The sequence below is a fragment of the Bos javanicus genome, chromosome 7, assembly GCF_032452875.1.
Source record: "Bos javanicus breed banteng chromosome 7, ARS-OSU_banteng_1.0, whole genome shotgun sequence".
Classification (NCBI taxonomy): Eukaryota; Metazoa; Chordata; class Mammalia; order Artiodactyla; family Bovidae; genus Bos; species Bos javanicus.
This window is the reverse complement of record NC_083874.1, coordinates 16,165,706-16,184,043: the sequence shown is the minus strand read 5'-3', so window position 1 is coordinate 16,184,043 and position 18,338 is coordinate 16,165,706. Positions and strand designations below refer to the sequence as shown.

At 58.2% G+C, this 18,338-nt stretch overlaps 1 protein-coding gene across 5 annotated transcripts; it reads right to left on the bottom strand.

Annotated features, from left to right (window-relative positions):
- Positions 1–164: 164 nt before the first annotated feature.
- On the bottom strand, positions 165–16,737 carry CAMSAP3 (calmodulin regulated spectrin associated protein family member 3). 5 transcript variants are annotated; one of them, XM_061422312.1, is made up of 19 exons: positions 16,500–16,737; positions 9,487–9,740; positions 8,987–9,109; positions 8,757–8,852; positions 8,512–8,544; positions 7,579–7,626; positions 7,175–7,313; positions 6,215–6,354; positions 6,046–6,139; positions 5,904–5,955; positions 5,670–5,743; positions 5,291–5,360; positions 3,722–5,195; positions 2,318–2,457; positions 1,929–2,236; positions 1,504–1,603; positions 1,021–1,133; positions 822–940; positions 165–735 (listed from the first exon to the last, which is right to left on the bottom strand). In XM_061422312.1, exons 1-19 carry the CDS (start codon positions 16,645–16,647, stop codon positions 430–432), a joined length of 3,831 nt encoding a protein of 1,276 aa, XP_061278296.1. In that variant the 5' UTR covers positions 16,648–16,737; the 3' UTR covers positions 165–429. The 5 variants fall into 5 exon arrangements, with proteins under 5 accessions (XP_061278296.1, XP_061278299.1, XP_061278298.1 ...); XM_061422315.1 differs by having other exon boundaries at positions 3,722–5,144; XM_061422314.1 differs by lacking the exon at positions 7,579–7,626.
- Positions 16,738–18,338: the final 1,601 nt, after the last annotated feature.

Below are 18,338 nucleotides of genomic sequence, written 5' to 3'. Positions count from 1 at the left end.
CCTTGGCAGAAGCTGCACCAGAGCCATCGAAGGGGGGCAGACAAGAGGCTGGAGCAGGATCAAGAGAGAATTGGGAGACAGGAAATGGCGAGTGTGGGAAACCTCTCCTGCAGAGATGTCCCCAGCCCCCCAGCCAGCCTCGAGGAGATGGCCAGTAGTCTCGCTCTCTTTAAATTACTTTATTCAAGAAGGTGGGGAGGACAGACGGTTGGGGGGGACTGAGCTGAGCCCTGAGTCCCTGAACCTCCCAGCTCAGCCCCCACAGCAGGACGGGACAAAAATTAGGGGGTGGGGACTCCAGCCCCACCCAGACAAGGTCGGGGACAGACAGGACCCAGGAACACCGACTGACTGTCCTCCGGGCTGGTCCCCGGAGGGGGCGGCAGTCGGAGTACACAGGGCCCGGCCTGCGGACCACCCAGGATGGGGCTATTTGGGGGTGCTGCTGCCCTTCTTGGGAGTGGTGGGCTTCTTGCTCTGCCAGAGGTGTCCCTGGATGGTGAAAGCATCCACGCTCATGGACATGGTCTTGGCGGGGATCTGCGTGAAGCGCTTGCGGTCTGAGTTGTACTTGTAGATGCCCTCGACCATGGCTGGCGTGACCGTGCGGGGGCCATAGCCCGCCAGCCGTGACAGCTCCTCTGTTTCTGCGGACAATGTGTACAGGGCCCGGAACTGGCAGCTTGAGTCGCGGAAGAGGATCAGGAAGTGGTTGGCCTTGCTCTTCTCGATCTCCTGGTGGGCGGCAGACACAGTTAGCCAGGCCACCAGAGACCCCCCACCTGCCCCTGACCCCCTATAAAGCCCCGGCAAGGGCCTACCTCAAGAATGCGGTTCTTCTGTGGCTCATTCACCTTGCCTGCCAGGCAGCAGTGTGACAGGGCATTGTGGATGATGAACTTGTTGGACTTGGCACTCGGCTCCTTGTACAGCCGCGGACCTAGGGAGCAGGGCAGTGAGCAGGGACTGGTGGGGGCCGGTGCTCACCACCCCCCCACCCCCGAAAGTCCTACCACCTACCCGTATACTCAGGCACTGAGGCCGGGGAAGATGCGTTGCTGCCATTGTCCCACTCACGTTCGCGGCTGCCGGGCAGGCGGCTTGGGGACATGAGGCCAGATGGAGATGGAGCCCTGCGGGGGAAGGTGGGATGGGGTGGGGGTGCGGTCAGTGGTGGACGAAGTCAGTATGCAGTGAGACCCAGGAAGGGTGCGCCCAGGACAATGGCAAAGCAGGATGTATCCACAGATACCATCTGTGCTCCTAAGTCCCTGCAGGGCCAGGTCCCAGCCCTGGGCACGCTGAATACGGGAGCAGAGAGACGCATCCTCAGGTTCTGTCTCAGGTATGTGACCTTTCATCTCTGGCACCATATCACCATATGGCTCCTTGTGCCATATCACACTCCTAGGCATGCATTCACACACACACTCACACACACACACACACACACACGCACACTCCGAGAGGCATGTGGCACATGCACGTCCAGGCCAAACTCACCGAGACGTGGGCCTCTTCACACCAAGGTTACTGGGGCCCTCGTTGGCCACCGTGGACAGAGACAGGGTGGACTGGGAGTAGATTTTGCTGAGCCGAGAGCCTGGGAGCAGAGGGTGTCAGGTCAGGCACCCCCCACCAAACCCCCTTACCTCCACGTATGCCTAGGGGGCCTGACCTGGCCAGTTGGAGAAGGAACATGGGGGTCAACCCTGCCTAAGACCCTCACCCCACACTGACTATCCCCCGTCCCCCCTAAGCCAGGCTGTAGGGAAGCAGTGCCTGACCTATTAAGCTGCGGAGAGAACTCTGAGCCAGTACCCTTTACCCTGCTATGGCCCCCACATCCTTCTGGAAGCCTTGAATCCCCACACCGCAGCCCTGTGTATATACCCCAAGCCGCCCCACTTGCCCCCTGGGGGCCTCACCCAGCAGTCCACGGGCTGGGCTCCGAGCCAGGGCCGAGTCATCACAGCAACCAGAGCGTGGCCGAGGGGCCCTCCGACCGCCGCGGCCCGGCCCCCCACTCCCTGCTGCCCGGGGCCGCAGCACCTTATCAAGATCGTCCATCAGCTTCAGCTGGGCCCGGCGTTCATACTCCAGCCGTGTGAACTCCCCCCGCCGGGGGCCCACCTCCTCCTCAGCAGGGGCCCGGGCAGCTGGGGCTGGGATTGCAGCAGAGGCCGTAGGAGCTGTGGGTGCAGGGGGGCTGGGGGTCACCTCCTCCTGGACCAGCCTATGCACAGAGGAGATGGACACAGTCAGACAGGTGGCAGGGTTGCCGGGGGCAGAGGTCCTGGGCTGAGCTCAGCCTCACCTCGAGGCCTCCTCCCTCCGCTGCTCCTTCTCAGCCTCCTGCCACTGCTTCCTCCGCCGCGCCTCCTCTGCCCGCCGCTGCTGCCGTTCCAGCAGGCTGGCCCGCTTCTGGGCCATCTCGTCCTCGGGCTTGTCTTCATCCTGGGGGCAGGCACCAAGTGTAGCTGGCTGTCCCTCCCCTGGTTCGGCTGGAGTCTGTTTCGACCCAGCCTGCCAGTCACTCACATGTCCTTGAGTTTTTGTCATTGGTCTGAAGGCATTTGGTGGGTGCCTGCTGTGTGTGTGACCCCATGCTGGGTTCTGGGCACACAAAGGCCTCAACCCAGCTAGGACGCAACACTGGTGAGCACACTGGTGGGGCAAGATTTATCCTAGTCTGGAGATACCAGGAGAGGTTTCCTGGAGGAAGCAGCCTAGGAGAATGAGGTGGACTGAACTGGGTGGGGTTGAGTGGTGAGGAGTGCAATCTGGGGCGGGAACAGGAAGTGCAAAGGCCCTGAGACCACAGCAGGTTGAGCAGGTGTGGAGCAGGGAGGCCAGTTTATTCTAGGACCAAAGGGGAGCCACAGGAGGGTTTTAAATAGGGGAATGTGTGTTAGTCGCTCAGTTGTGCCCGACTGTGGCCCCATGGACTGTAGCCCGCCAGGCTCCTCTGTCCGTGGGATTCTCCAGACAAGAATATTGTTAGCGGGTTGCCATTCCCTTCTCCAGGGGATCTTCCCAACCCAGGGATTGAACTCCAGTCTCCTGCATTGCAGGCAGAATCTTCACTGTCTGAGCCACCGGGTAAGCCCACAGATGGGAGTGACAAGGTCTAATTTACATTTTAAATAAATGCTAACTGCTTAGTTCACAGTGGTCAGGGATTGGTGTGGTGAGGGGTGGGCAGTGGAGACCAATCAGGACGAGACTGCTGGTGTCCAAGTAAAAGGTGCTGGCCCAGGCTGGGGATGCCGACAGGAAGAAGAGTGATTGGATATGGGAAAGTTCAAAAGAGGAACTGGTAGGGCCATGCTGGGGGCAGTGGGGAGGAGAGGACAGGAGGGAGGGGATGCTGTGGAAGATGCCAGCTGCATCTGTTGATCTGCCTATTCCTGTTCACCTGTCCGTAACCCACCTACCCATCCGTCTACTGGGCCACCCCTGTCCATCTGTCTACCACTTACTTTGTATTCCCCCACTACCCACCGCATCTACATGTCCATCTGACCACACACACCTTGTAGGTCTGCCTCTCCCACCTGGCTAACCATCTATCCATTCTGTTCCCCTACCAGCTCTATCTGTTTGGTCATACACTGAGAAAGCCCCATCCATGCGACCACCTGTCCACCTGCCTGTCTGCCCATCCGTCCGTTCATCCATCCGCCCACCTGGCCCCGCCCCCACCTGCTCAGGTGCTCACCTTATAGAAGAAGCCCAGTCCGGTGCGGGGCTCTCCCTCTGAAGACGCTTCCTCCTCTAAGGAGTCCTCAGCCCCAGGGGGGCTCCCATCTCCCTCGTCCTCAGCTGCTGGCTCCTCCAGGCTGCTCAGTGGGATCTCGATGAGGCCGGGCCGTGCTGCGGGCTCCTCGGGGGGCGGCCCCTCGGCCAGGAGGATGGAGGAGCGCGTCTGCACCGGCACCTGGCTCGGCGAGAACTTGCGCAGATGGGGGAGGCTGTCCACGTCGTGTGGGGGCGTGAGCACCCTGGTCAGGGGCGCCAGCCGCAGCTCTGCTGGCCGCGCGTGTTTGGGGCTGCGGGGTGTGGGGCTGGGGCCGGGGCTGGGGCCCGGCCCGTGGCTGCGCCGGGCAGCTGGGGCGCGCCGGGCAGGGCTGGGGGATGCAGCTTTGGGGCCTGCTGTGGGACCGGGGATGACCCACGCGGCGGCAGCGGGAGTAGGGGCGACTGTGGAGGACTCGGGTGGGGCCAGGAGACGCTGCTGCTGGTCTGTGAGCCTCTGCATGTCCCGTTGCAGAGAGTTCAGCGCCGCACTCAGCTTGCTCACTGCCCGGTTATAGTCCCCCAGTCCTTCGGGGGGCACCGGGCCCAGTTCTGGTGAGAAGGTCACCGCCTTTGGCCGTGGGGATGGCTCACCCTGGCCCTCACCTGCTGGCCGCTCCCCGCCAGGGGCTGGGCCCAGCTCTGCCTCTGCTTCCCCACCGGCCTCCCGGGGCTGCACCTGCAGGAAAGCATTCTTGCCCAGTCGTTGGCGGTGCTTGGCAAAGATGGCCTCGATCCGTCGCTTCTGGGCCTCGATGGCCCGGCGTTTCTCCTCTAGCCGGGCTCCAAGCTCACTCATCTCCGAGCTCAGGGCCTCCGGTGCCCCCGGGGTGGCCACCGGGGACCCGGCCTCGACCTCGGCCTTCACCAGCTGCTTCTTGCGTTCAGCAAAGCTGGTCATCTTCACTTCAGAGTTGCTGGCTGCTGGGGATGAAGCTGCCACCTTTGGGGAGCCCTCAGGCAGGGCTGGTGGTTTTGATACCTCCCCAGCTGGGCAGGGAGCTGGTTTTGAGGGGCCCTCGGGGTGGGGCAAGTAGGCAGGTACTTTGGTGGGCCCGTCAGGCAGTGGTTTCGAGGACCCCTCCGGTGGGTAGGGGGAAGCCAGCGGCAGTTTGGAGGACCCCTCAGGGGAGTGGAGGTAGAAGCTGCCATCGGCAGCCCCATCTGGGAGCAGCCGAGGCTCGGCACTGTGGATGATCTGCAGGGCCTCCTCGATGGTAGGCAGGTCGCCAGTCTCCGGGGGTGGCTGCGCAGGGGTCCGGGCTGGCACAGGGCGCTGGGGACCCAGGCTGTCTGAGCTGACGGAGCGCAGTAGGACGGGGTCTCCCATGACAACATCCACGTCGCTGTCCAGGCCAAAGGGGGTGCTGAACGACACGGCCTGGGAAAGGGGACGGCTGGGCGGCCGGAGGGAAGGGTCAGCCCCTGGGACAGGTCCAGGCCCCTCCTGGCCCCTCTGACTCCACTGCCTGGGCCCTTTCGATGTGCTCACCTGAGCTGACGGTTCCAGGCTTTGCCGAGGGCCTCCATGTGGGACATGGACGGGGAGGACTTCAGCGAGCCTGGGGAGGGGTGATCAGTGGTCATTCTGGGGTCACTGGGGACCCTGGGTGGGGTAAGCTATGGGGTGTCAGTGGGTGAGTCACTGATAGGGCATTATGTGGATGGATAGCTGGGGGCCACGTGGTGTCACTAGGGGGTCCTTGTGAGGAGGTCACTGGGGGCCAGTGAATGTCACCAAGGAAGTCATTCAGGTACCAGACAGACCCAATGGAGGGGTCACAAGGTGCCCACATGAGGTCAGCAGGGGCAGTCTTTGGGTGTGTGGGGGGGGGCGGATCTCCAGTGACGAGCCATCCCCCTGCCCTCACCTGTGGATCCTCGGAGTGGGGACTGGGGGCCACCAGGTGACAGAAGTGGATGGCGGAAATTGAAGACAGGAGAGCTGCCAAGAGAGGTGTGTCAGCCAAGGGTCCCCCCATCCCCCGCCCCTCCCCCCTTGGGAGTGGAGACCAGAGTATCCCCCCAACACCTTCCCTCTAGCCAACCCAGCAGGAGGAGGAACCCGTCGTGGCTGGGAAGTCTCCACCCACCAGGGGATGTACCTGCTGCCGCTGTTCTGGGGAGTAGAGGCCTCTGTGGCCTGGGGGGAGGCAGCTGTACACAGAGCAGAAGGTCAGGCAGGGCTTGGTCTTCCCACTATCCCCCTCAACCTCACCCCACCCCAGGCCCAGGGCCAGGCCTTACCGTGACCATCAGGCAGATCCTTGACCTGCACAAAGTCGGGTTTCAGCACCTCGAAGCACATGAACAACTCAGCCAGCAGCACCATCAGGTTGACCTGGAGGCGAGAGGCAGGGTCAGCCGCCCGGACCCACAGCCCCGGATGCCCATGAGGCCCACGAGGTAGCCTTACCTTGAGGGGCGGTGGGACATACAGAAGGTCCTCCAAGGACAGCGGGCAGCCCCGAGGGAGGCGGGAGGCACAGAAATCCTGCACCAGCTGGAGGTTGTACAGGCTGTCCGCCACAGACATGGGGTCCTTGAGGCATACCTCTGTCGGGACAGGATGCCTGGGTCCCTGGCTCTCCAGGAAGGAGGACGGGGTCCCAGCACACAATATACACGGACACCTTCGACTGATGAGCTGAGCCGGGCCCCCTTCATAAGGTGGGTGTCATGACAGGCTGGCTGTCCCTCAGGTCTTTGCATCTACTGTCCCCACCGCCTGGAATGCTAGTCCCCCTAGAACTCAACTCAAATGGCTTCTGACTACCCAGCACCTGACAAAGTACCTAACATCCAGAATATTCCTCTAGATGAACTTATGGTTCATTCTCTCTCAACTAGGATGTGAGCCGCCTGAGGCCAGGGGCAGGTCCACGTTGTTTTGGTTGGATCTCTTGGTGCCTACAATAGGATCTGGCAGACAGTTTCTACTCTACTCACATTTGCTGCAGGACTGAATTATGGAATCACACAGTATGGCTCAGATGGTAAAGAATCTTCCTGCAATGCAGGAGACCTGGGTTCAATCCCTGGGTTGGCAAGATCCCCAGGAGGAAGACATGACAACCCACTCCAGTATTCTTGCCTGGAGAATCCCATGGGCAGAGGAGCCTGGCAGTCTACAGTGGGGTCACAAAGTGTCAGACACGATTGAGCAACTAACACACACTGAATTATAGGCAGCACAGAGACGTATAGACACTTGGGCAAGGTCACACAGCTCATTAATAGAAGAGAGATGTTCAAACTCAGGTCTGCCAATCCTGGGAGCTACACTTAACAGTCTCTGCGATACTCTGGGGACAGGAGCCAAGGCCTGGGTGCCAGGCTCGTCGGGACAGGATCTGGCTCAGACCCATTCACTCACCCTCAAGTCGCAAGAGCTGGGGACAGTAGCAGTGGATTGTGGCGGCCAGCGCAGCCCCACTTGCCAGGTCCTGGAGGCTGGTCACCGTCGGAAAGCAGGGGGCACGTCGGGCCACCGCACGGTCCTTGCGATATCGAATCTGCGGGTGGGAGCCGTGTCAGGTCAGAGGTCAGGCTGGCCTCCAAGTCCGTGGTCATGCAAGCTGTGTGGGGAGGCCTGGGGTTTCCACCACGAAGGGGCGTGAAGCCAGGGGGGTCCCAGAGCCAGTGTGGGAGGGGGGCCAGCCTGGAGCAGGGTGGGGAAGGGCAGCAGCAAGAGGCAGAGGAGGTGTCCGCGAGCAGCCAGGCCAGCAGCGGGGGCTGGGGGCAGGGACTCCTGAGACCCTGGGGTGGGGGATACATTACCATGGGGGGTTTGCTCCCCGACTCCTTCAAACAGAAGGCAATTGCGTGCTGGGGGGGAGAGGAGCAGCCGTCAGCGGGGCGGGAGGGGTGCTGACTTGCTGGGCCCCCAAGCACACCTCCGGGATGGGGGACGGCCCTGACCCCTGTCCTGAGCCCTGGCCGTCCAGCTCCCTGGCTGTGCTCTGGCCGGCTCTGGGGACCCCAGCACCTCCCAGCACGGAGGGACCCAACAGAGCAGCCTCTCATGCAGGAAGTCCTCCCCCACCCACTCAAAAGACCCAGGCCCTGGCTGGGGGAGGGCAAGCAGAGGAAGCAGGTAGGCAGGAGAGGAGCCCCTGACCCAGGCCCTAGGGTGGGGGGAAGGAGGAGGCCCTGAAGTGAGCAAAGGCAGGGGCTTCAGCCCAAAGCGCCCCCACCCTCACCCCACTTGCAGTGGTCACTTTCCCCTTATTGCACTTCAGGGATGGACACCCCACTGCCTCCAGAGCTGGGAGCAGGGAGCTGTCCTTAGGGAAGCTGGAGGCTCAGTTAGGAAGGTTCCTCTCCCCTCTTTTGGGTTTGAGGATCTTCCTCTTGGCCAGAAGGGTCTTCTCCCTGTGCCCTGGCTGCTGGGGTCAGGATCCATGTGTCTGATGGGCTGGGGTCCTCCCCTCAGAAGCCCCAGAGGTCTCCCCACCTCGGCTCAGGTGGACAAGCCTCTGGATTACTGGGAGGGGAGTCATATACCAGGGGAGAAGTAAGAGCAGAGATGACCCTCTTGCCTTGGTTCCCCAAAGGGCTTCCCTCTGTCCCCCAGGGCTGGGTCCCACTTCCTTTGCTCATAACTGGGAGCAGGGGAGAATAGGAGAGGGAGCGGGACAGGCAGGCAGAAAGAGACACACAGACAGCGACAAGCGGGGCAGGCAGACAGGGCAGAAAGACAGCCCCACTTACAGGAACCAGCTTCCAGTACCAGCGTGTGGGGCACTGATGCCAGAGAGGCAGAGAGGAGAGTGTGGCAGGAGTGGGCAGAGGCAAGGCGGCAGAGAGAGAGAGAGAGAGAGAGAGAGAGAGAGAGAGAGTGTCACTTCCACCCCGCCAAGAGCAGGAATGGCCTCGAGGCACAGCCCCGACCTACCCATCAAGCCCTCAAAGATCCGCCCCTCCCTCCTTCCTTCCATCCATCACCCCAGCCTCACCGAAGGCTGCGCTGGGGCCACCCCATCTGCAGGGGCCGCTGGAGTAGCTCTCTGGGCAGCTTCCTGCTCCGTCTTCTCCTGCAGCCGCCGGATGGTCTGCGGAGCAGGGAGACGTTAGCACTCTAGTCACTGGACCGGTCCTGGCCGCCTCCGGCTCCACCCCCCCCGCCACCCCCCCCCTCCCCGCCACCCCCCATCCCCCGCCCCATCTTGGCCCAACCCCCACCTACCGTGTCTACCCAGAAAAGGAGCTTGTGCTCCAAGCTGGCTAGGGCCAAGGGACCAGGCAGTGTCTTTGTCCACTCGAAGGCGAAGGCAACCATGAGGGCATCAATGACAGCTAGATGGGCTCCCTGTAGGGGCAAGGGCTGAAGGGTGAGCCCAGAGCACAGGTTGGAGGCCTCCAAGGGAAAAGAAACAGGAAAAACCTGGAGGTGGGAGGGGCTTACAGTGGGACGGGCTTGGGAAGCAGGCCAAGCTTGAAAGGGAAAGTTAAAGTCGCTCAGTGTCTAACTCTTTGAGACCTCATGGACTATATAGCCCATGGAATTCTCCAGGCCAGAATACTTGGAGGTCACAAACTAGGCCTTAGCGATCTGGCGCCCAGAGTAGCGCCTTTTGGGGAGGTGCCTGACTTGGTAGGAGGAGCCAGGGCTGATGGGCGGAGCCTTGGCGGGGGAGGGACCTTGTTTGGTGGGGCGGGGCCTGGCTGGGCAGGGGCGGGGCCTACCATGAGGATAGGCTGGTGCCTCAGGTCGGCCTCCTGCACCGGGCGCTCGGGCAGCGCAGGCACTGTGCCCCTCCGTGCCAGCAGTGCCAGAAGCGCAGAGGGGCTAGGGGGTGCTTCGAGCTGCGGCAGCGCCTGGCGCCAGGCCCGGCAGTACAGCTCGGCCGAGAGCAGCAGCCGTGTCACCGGGGGCTTCACATGCTCCTGGGCGTACTGATCCGTGTAGAAGGGCTCCCACAGCTCCGAGGGCACATGCTCTGCGGGGGCGGAGTGGAGGTAATGGCAGAGTCAGGGCACGGGGCACAAACCCCCATACTTGCAACCCCACAGACTAGGTAGCCTACCAGGCGCCTCTGTCCATGGAATTCTCCAGGCAAGAATACTGAAGTGGGTAGCCATTCCCTTCTCCAGGACCCAGGGATCAACCCTGGAATCGAACCCGGAACTCCAGCATTGCAGGCAGATTCTTTCCCGTCTGAGCCACCAGGGAAGCCCTTACATACAATTACATGGCCCCAATTAAAGCAGGGGTGGGTGGGGTGTGGGTTGGGGCAGGTCTGTACCAAGAAGGATGGCACCAAGATGAGAGAATAGGGGAGCTGGGCTGAGAGGCGCAAATGCAGAGGAGTTTCCCAGAGGAAGGGATGACGGAGTTTCTGGCAGGGGGCTCTGCATACAAAGGAGAGACGGTGGGTGGGACGGAGCACCAAGCCTAGAGGAGATGGCGGGCTCTTGGACCCAGAGTGGAAATGGAGGTCAGATAGGCGGGGTCTTGAAGCCACGCCTCTCGCCCTCACCTAAGGACAACAGTGACTCGAAGGGTTAAAGGACCTCCCCGGTGCTTCCCCTTACAGCAACCCTAGGAAGAGGCAGCCTGGGCACACGTGGTAACTCCGCTTTATAGATGAGGAGACCTAGGCACCAAGGCCACACAGCTGATCAAGGCTGGGACTGGGGGACTTCCCTGGTGGGCCAGTAGCTAAGACTCTGCACTCTCTTGGTCAGGAGCTAGATCCCACATGCCGCAACTAAGAGTTCGCATGGCACAACTAAATATCCAAACAAATAAATATTTAAAAAAAAAAAAAAAAGGTTGGGACTGGGATTCAAACCCAGGTCTCAAGGAGACTACACCCTTAGAGTGGAGGCTGGAGGTGGGATGAGCTGTGGAGCAGGGGGCTGGCTGGAAGGGCATAGAATGGAGGAGGGGACAGACTGCAAACACGTTGAGAGGGGTGAATGGCCTGAACTTGGTGACTGAAGGGGGGGTGGGGGTGGGGGGAAGAGAGGCACCCAGAGCCCTATCTGGAGGGGGAAGACAGGCGGGAGAAAGAGGGTGTTGGCTGAGATGGGGGTACAGGAGGGCTGGGGACTTAGAGGCAGCCATGGAAACTCTGAAAGAGAGGGGCAAGGTAAGACGAGGAGGCTTGAGGAAGCCCCAGGGGGAGGGGGGCAGTAGCAGAACCCCAACCAAGTAAAACCCAAGGGTGAGGAGGAGAAAAATAGAGCCACTAGGAAGATTCGGGAGGTAGAGGAGGAGGATCCAACTCGGTTAGATCTGCCCTCCTGGGCCTTCCAGGGAGGCCCCAAGTCTTATCCCAGTCAGAGCCGCTGCTCTGTACACGTGGGTTCTGCCTGTGTTGGAAGAATGCAAGAAGGCAGGATTGTACCGTTCAGAAACATTTGAACGTGACATACCAGGCCTTCCTCAGGTGCCTGAGTTCACAGCAGTGCTCCCCCAGGGTCCCGGCCCTCAGCTACAAGGACCCAGGCACCCTTGCCTTCAACCCCTCCCTGCCCCTCCCTGATCTTTCCCCACCCCTTAAACTCACACTTGACCTTCCCACTTAATACCCAAACCTTGTGAAGAGTTGGGCCATCTCCCTGACCCTTGAAGGAAAAGCTCTCCAGAGCAAGAGATTATATTATGTGAAGTCAGACAGAGAAACACATATATCAAACCCCATCGCTTGGAATATGTGGAATATTCCATATGTGGAATCTAAAAAAATGATACAAAGGGGCTTATTTACAAAACAGAAACAAGACAGAAAACAAACTTAGGGTTACTAAAGGGGAAGTGGGGAGCAATTAATTAGGAATTTAGGATTAACGTATATATAGTACTATGAACTAGATAACCAAATAGGACCTACTGCAGAGCACAGAAAACTATACTCAGTATCTTGTAATAACCTACACTGAAAAAGAATCTGAAAATGAATGTGTATGTGTGTGTGTGTTCAGTCGTTCAGTCATGTCCAGCTCTTTGCAACCCCATGGACTAGCTCATCAGCGCCTTTGTCCATGGAATTTTCAAGGCAAGAATCCTGGAGCAGGTTGCCATTTCATACTCCAGGGGATCTTTCCAACCCAGGGATCGAACCCATGTCTCTTGCATATCCCTCATTGACAGGTGGGTTCTTTACCACTTCGCCACCTGGGAAGCCTATATATGTATGTATAACTGAGTTTGCTGTTTATGTGAAACTAAACACAACATTGTAACTATACTCCAATTAAAAAAAAGAAAAAAGTTCTCCAGGTTCTCTTTCCTTCCACTCTACTCCCGATCGGATTCCTCCCCATCCGTTCCTTCCCTTGTAGCTCCCAGCCTTCCCAAGGCCAGCAGTGGCGTTCCAAAGCCCACTATCTTGCCTGGGCTCTCTGCCGAGCATCTCCTTCTTTGGGAAGTCTTCCTCCCTCTGGTGTCTCCCAACATCCTATCTCTTTCTCTTTCTCTCACCACTCAAGCCTGGCTGCCTGCCCCCATGCCTTTTCATTGCTGGGCTCCTGATAGCTCTGTCTGAGCAGCCCTGTCAATGGACATGCTCTCCCCACCTCCTTCCCACCACAATGATGGCTTCCATAGTCATCTGAGCACTGCCTCCTGTTGCAGCTCAGGCATTGCCCCTAATCCTTAGCATCCTTCTCCTTCTCTCTGTTCCCATCACAGTAAGAGAACACCATCTCTCCTTCTCTCTCCCCACCTCCAACATCCAGCCTCAACTCACCGGGGTTCAGCTCCTGGCATCCCCTGAAGCCAAACCCTCCTCCGTCTCTCTCTAGCTCCAGGTTTGTTTCCTGCTGTCATCAGCAAAATGAAACAAGTTTCTTTCCTGCAGGACTTGTCAGAGCCTTGAAGATGACAACTTGAGCTGGAGCTACCGATGGCTACTGTTTATTAAGGGGCTTCCAGGGTCAGGGGCTTACCAGGTGGTGCAATGGTAAAGAATTCACGTGCCAGTGCAGGAGACACAAGAGACGTGGGTTTGATCCCTGGGAGGGGAAAATCCCCTGGAGGAGGGCATGGCAACCCACTCCAGTATTCTTGTCTGGGAGATCCCAGGGACAGAGGAGCCTGGTGGGCAACAGTCCATACGGTTGCAAAGAGTGAGACACAACCCAAGCACACACAATGTTTATCAAGTACTTAGGTTATACTAGTGTGTCTTTGCCGAGGCACAACTGGCATTTGGGGCTGGATGATTTGTGTTTAGTGGGGCTGTAGGTGTGGGGAATTGGGGCAGGGAGTGCTGTTCTGGGCATTGTAACATGTTTAGCAGACTTCCTGGTCTCTCCTCGAGAGCTGACAAGAGCACTGTCCTCTCTAATAGTGACCACCAAAGATATTCCCAAACATGGCCCCTAAGTGACAAACTCATCCTCGGTTGAGAACTACGGCTCTATGCTATGTGTATTGGAGCACTTAATACTGTCCGACAGGAATAGAATACGAGCCACACAAGAAGTTTAAATTTTTCTATTGCACCGTTTAAAAAGCAGCAAGGAGTAACAAGACCTTATAATATATCTCACCCAATATATATATATATTGGTAATATATATCTTAGTAATATATCTCATCATATATATATATATATATGTCCAAAATATTATTTCAACATGTCAACATAAAAACATTATTAATGGGATGTTCACATTTTTTTTTGGTACCAGGTCTCCAGAAGCCACTGTGTATTTTACATTGACAGCCTTTCACAAGTCAGATCAGCCACATGTTGCTCTTGAGAGTCCCTTGGATTGCAAGGAGATCAAACCAGTCAGTCCTAAAGGAAGTCAACCCTGAATATTTATGGAAGGACTGATGCTGAAGCTCCAAAACTTTGGCCGTCTGATGCGAAGAGCCGACTCATTGGAAAAGACCGTGATGCTGGGAAAGATTGAGGGCAGGAGGAAAAGGGGGCGACAGAGGATGAGATGGTTGGATGGCATCACCGACTCAATGGACATGAGTTTGAGCAAGCTCCAGGAGATAGTGAAGGATAGGGAAGCCTGGTGTGCTGCAGCCCATGGGGTTGCAAAGAGATGGACACAAGTAAGTGACTGAACAACAATATGTTGCTCGTGGCTACCACGCTGGACAGCACAGCTAGTCTTTGGACCACCCGCCTTGTGTGCATCTGCTCCTGGCATTCCTTTTCTTTTTTTAATTGGAGGATAACTGCTCTACGATGTTGTATTGGTTTCTGCCACACACCGCTGATATGGAATCAGCCATAAGTATCCATATATTCCCCTCCCTCTTGAGCCTCCTCCCACCCCCCTTGCTCATGGAATTCTTATGAAACTTATCCATTGTACAGATAGGAAAACATAGACCCAGACAGCTAATATGACTTGGCCAAGATCCAAAGAGATAGTAAAGGGTGGAGCCGACAGGACCCTAGCTCCCTAGAGCATCACAGGGAGGTTCTGGAGGCCTGAGGGACTGCATGTAGCGCTTCCCAAACTTGTGTAAAGATGGCACCCTTCCTTATCTTATCTCTGAGCTCACTGTGGAGCCCACTAGCCTGCATTCTTGCCCAACCTCCTCAGGCCTGTGCCCCAGGCCACCAGAAAGACCCCATCCCCCTAGCCATTTTTCCCCAGAGGGGCAACTGCATAGCTGATCTCATCTTGTCAGTCCCCAAACACCTTCCCCAGCTCCCCAGGGCCCTCAGATCCCCACATGTGGCCTGAGAGGACCTCTCCAATGGCACCAGACTCCCTCATCGCCCCCAGCCACTCCTGGGCACGGCACAGAGAACTCCCTGTGGGTCTCCTCCCCCTAGAAAACTCCTACACACCCTTCAAGGTCCAAACGCTCTCTCCTCTAGTGAGCTGTCTGTCCCTTCTCCTCCCTTCCCTGGAAGACTTCTAGGATTTCCTCCCCTAGCCCCTCTGTAAGGGCTGGCAGCCCTCTTCCACACTGCTTGGACATCACCAGCTTTATCACTAGAAGAAGCAACGGTCTAGTTTCAGGTCCCATCGTCCTCTCTCCAGAGTTCATCCCCATCTTTTCTGTCCTGAGAGCCCAGCACTGGCCTGGCACCCAACAGGCATCAGTAGAGAGTTCCAGAGTTCATGGATCAAGCAGGGGTCTGCTCACCACTTCCTGCTTAGAGCCTGGGGTCTCCCCTTCCTCAGTCCCCCTCTGTTCAGAGAACATGGGTGAGGGGACAGACTGAACTTGACCCTCCGGGACCATATCACACAATTCAGGGGAGCTGAGTCAGTGAAAACAGAACCAGGTGAGTCAGGGCATCCTCCCAGAGACCTGACTTTTCTTTCTGCAAAATGTAATAGTAATTTCTCTTCTGTCCCCTGGACAGAGGACAAATAATATTATTAATAAAAATACCACTGGTCATGGCAGCAGAAATAGCAACATCCACTTAGTGTGTATAGTGGGCCAGACACAGAAGAATCCCATGGTCTGTCTGTCTCACCTTGTGAAAGATGAAACTGGGACCCCACTCACCCCAGCACTGCCCTGGGACTTAGTGGACAATTGTGAAATGGAAAACAAAGTGAATACATGCCTTCTTTTACAAAGGACTCAACAGAAGCTTAGAGAATTGGGTTAATTCGTCCACATTCTGGGGGAATGTGGCACTCAAACCCAGCTGATTCCCAAAGCTGAGTCCTCTGTGGCCTCATAACTTGGGATGGGGGGACTGGGGCAGGCTGGGCTCTCTCCCTGCCAAGCCTTCCTCTCTTCCTCAAGCAGGTATTTGGGGGTGGGTGGGCCCTAGAGTGGGCCCTGCCTGGGAGACTGCAGGGAAAGAGACTGGGAGAAAAAGACAGGCTCAGGCGGAACCAGGAGACAGATGGACAGCTGTCACCAAGACCCACACCCAGAACAGGTTGATCTGGGAAGGCCACTGAAGGGGGGATGGGCTGTGCTCAGCTGGTGCCAAGACCAGTGGGCAGGACCCGTAGGCGGGCAGGGCGTCCCCCCAGAAGGCCCAGACCTTAATTAACTCCTCTTCCCCATGGCCAGGCCCTGACTCCTGGCTCTGGCATGAGGCCATGACTGAAACTGCCCTGGGCCTCAAATCCTAGGGATGTACCCGCATCCTCCTCCCCCGTGGGGTGGCCCGAAGTCTCCACACATGTGGGTCTTGGGGAGGAAGTGGGACAAGGCCCCACACCTGGCCCCCACTCCCGGCGATCATGGATAAGCCATTTCCCTTCTGCCGGGCTCGCCCGCCTCCTGAGTAAAATGGGGCAATAAGTCACAGCTGCCAGCCGCCGGCCGGGGCCATGGAGGCGAGAGAGGGGCTTCCTGGAGCTCCCTTCGCGGCTCGCAGAGCAGGCAGGGCCGACGCCGGGTGTGTGTGTCCGGCCTGGACTGGGGCGGGGGTCCTCGCGGGCGCGTGATATAAGGGTGTAAAGGGTGGGGGGAGGACGTGCCAGAGGCGAGGCGAGGCTCGCCTGGGGGACACCACTCGGCCCACAGACCCTGCCCGGCTCACCTGGGGACCCGGACGCCCCGCTCGTGGCGCGGAGCTGGGCAGCCGGCCCCACCCCCACCGCGCTCCCGCAGCCGCGCGGGCAAAGTCCACCGCCCGGGCCGAGCAGGAAGCCCAGAGGCCCGGCGCCGAGGGGCCCAGGCCCGGGGACCCCCCCGCCCCCGGCGGCCGGCGCTATTGTTCCCACGGCCCCGGCCTCCCCAGCGCGGCGCCCCGCCCCCCGCACCTGCCGCCCCCTTCTTCCCCTGGCCCCGGTACCTGCGCCCCCGAATGCGGCCCGCAGCACCCACGCCAGGCTCGCCGCCGCCTTGGCCCGCGAGAAATCGTACTGGTCCAGCGACTTGATCTCGGGCACCAGGAAGGTCCTCCGCAGCGGCCCGGGCCCCGGGGGCGCCGCCTCCACCATGGCGGCGCGGGGGCTGCGGGCACCGGCTCCGCGCTCGCTCGGGCTGGGCTTCGCCGCGCTCGCACCCGGGCCGGGCCCGCTGCCGCCACCACAGCCGCCACCGCCGCCGCCACCACCACCACCACCACCACTGCAGGCGAGCCAGGTGCGGCCGCTCGCGCTCACGACGCTGCGTCGGCCCCGCCCCGGGGCGGAGCCCAGGTGCGCCCCGCCCCCGGCCCTGGCCCCCGACCCGGTCCCCTTGCCTCTCCCGGTCCCCTCGCCTCGCCCGATCCCTCGCCGCCGCAGGGTGGGGCGGGCCCAGACTGCGGTGGCGGCGGGGGAGGCTGCGGAGGAGTGTGTGTGTGTGTGTGCGCGCCCGCGCGCGCTTGTCTGTGTGCGCGCACTGGGGAGGATGAGGGACCCTCGGCTTGCGGGTGTGGGTGCAGGCACAAGTGTTGTTTCCTTAGATGAGAATGTGAGCTTGTCATTCCTGGCCCCGGAGGCAGCGCGCGCGTGGGTGCACCTGTTTCTCATTGTGTCTTGGGAGCGTCCAAGAACGGGTGTCTGTGTTCGCACGAGTGTATGGTCTCTGCAAGTGTTTGGGTGGTGCACGAGTGTCTTTGAGGGTGTCTGCATGTGCATATCTGTGTGAGTGTGTGACAGCGATTGTGTGTGTCCTTGATTTTCATGAGTGTTGTGTTTTCAAGGATCTATATTGTGTAGGTGCCTGTGTCCTTAGAAAACAGGAGTGTGTTTTGTCATTGTGCTTGTGAGTGTGCCTATTTGTGAGCATTTAAATGCACTTGTATTATGTATCAGAGTGTGATGAATGTCAATGAAGAAGGATAAGTGAAAAATTGAGTATGTGTATTTATAGAGTGTGACGGCTTGTAGCTGTGAGTGTGTTTCAGTGGCTGTTACTGGGTATATCTGCAAATATATTTACATTCATGTGTGGATTTGTGATGTCAACAGAATTGGTTGGGGGTGGGGCTCCAACTGTGTATAGATGGGGATTATGTATTTGTATCCAAGTGCATTTGTATATGAGTCTATGAGTGTGATTGTGTGCAATGGATGTCTATGGGGGGAGACATGGCAGAATGTGTTCTGTGCATATATGTGTATTTACATGTAAGTGTATTTGTGGATGACTGCGTTTGGGTATATGGTGTGAATCAGGGTGGTGTGACAGGGTGTGTAAATCGTGGAAGGGGATGTAATTGTGTAAGAATGTCCATTTCTTGGATGCATTTATGAGTGTGCGTGCATGTTAAGTCCTTTCAGTCCTGTCTAACGCTTTGAGACTCCATGGACTGTAGCACACCAGGCTCCTCTGTTCATGGAGTTCTCCAGGCGAGAATACTGGAGTAGGTTGCCATTCCCTCCTCCAGGAGATCTTCCGGACCCAGGGATTGAACCCATGTCTCTTGTGTCTCCTGCATTGGCAGGCAGGTTCTTTACCACTAGCTAGTGCCACCTGGGAAGCCCTTTATGAGTGTGTGCCTATTTCTGTAGGAACTGCAGATATGTGTGAGCAAATCTGTTTGTGGTATGAGCCTGATTGTGTATGTTGGCATGGAGGTGTGTGTGTATGTGTGAATATATGTGTGTGAGCTCAGATATTTGTGTACACAATGCAATTGTGTGGATGTTACTGGGTATACTTGTAAATGTCTGAGCGCCTATTGGTGGATATTTGTTTAATA

Excerpts from the sequence above, each read along its gene's own strand:
- CAMSAP3 (XM_061422312.1), bottom strand. The coding sequence starts at position 16,647 with ATGGTGGAGGCGGCGCCCCCGGGGCCCGGGCCGCTGCGGAGGACCTTC. Across the intron at positions 5,196-5,290 it reads GCCTGGAACCGTCAGCTCAG|CCGTCCCCTTTCCCAGGCCG; the intron begins GTGAGCACATCG and ends CCGGCCGCCCAG. Across the intron at positions 1,604-1,928 it reads CCCAGCCCGTGGACTGCTGG|GCTCTCGGCTCAGCAAAATC; the intron begins GTGAGGCCCCCA and ends CTCTGCTCCCAG.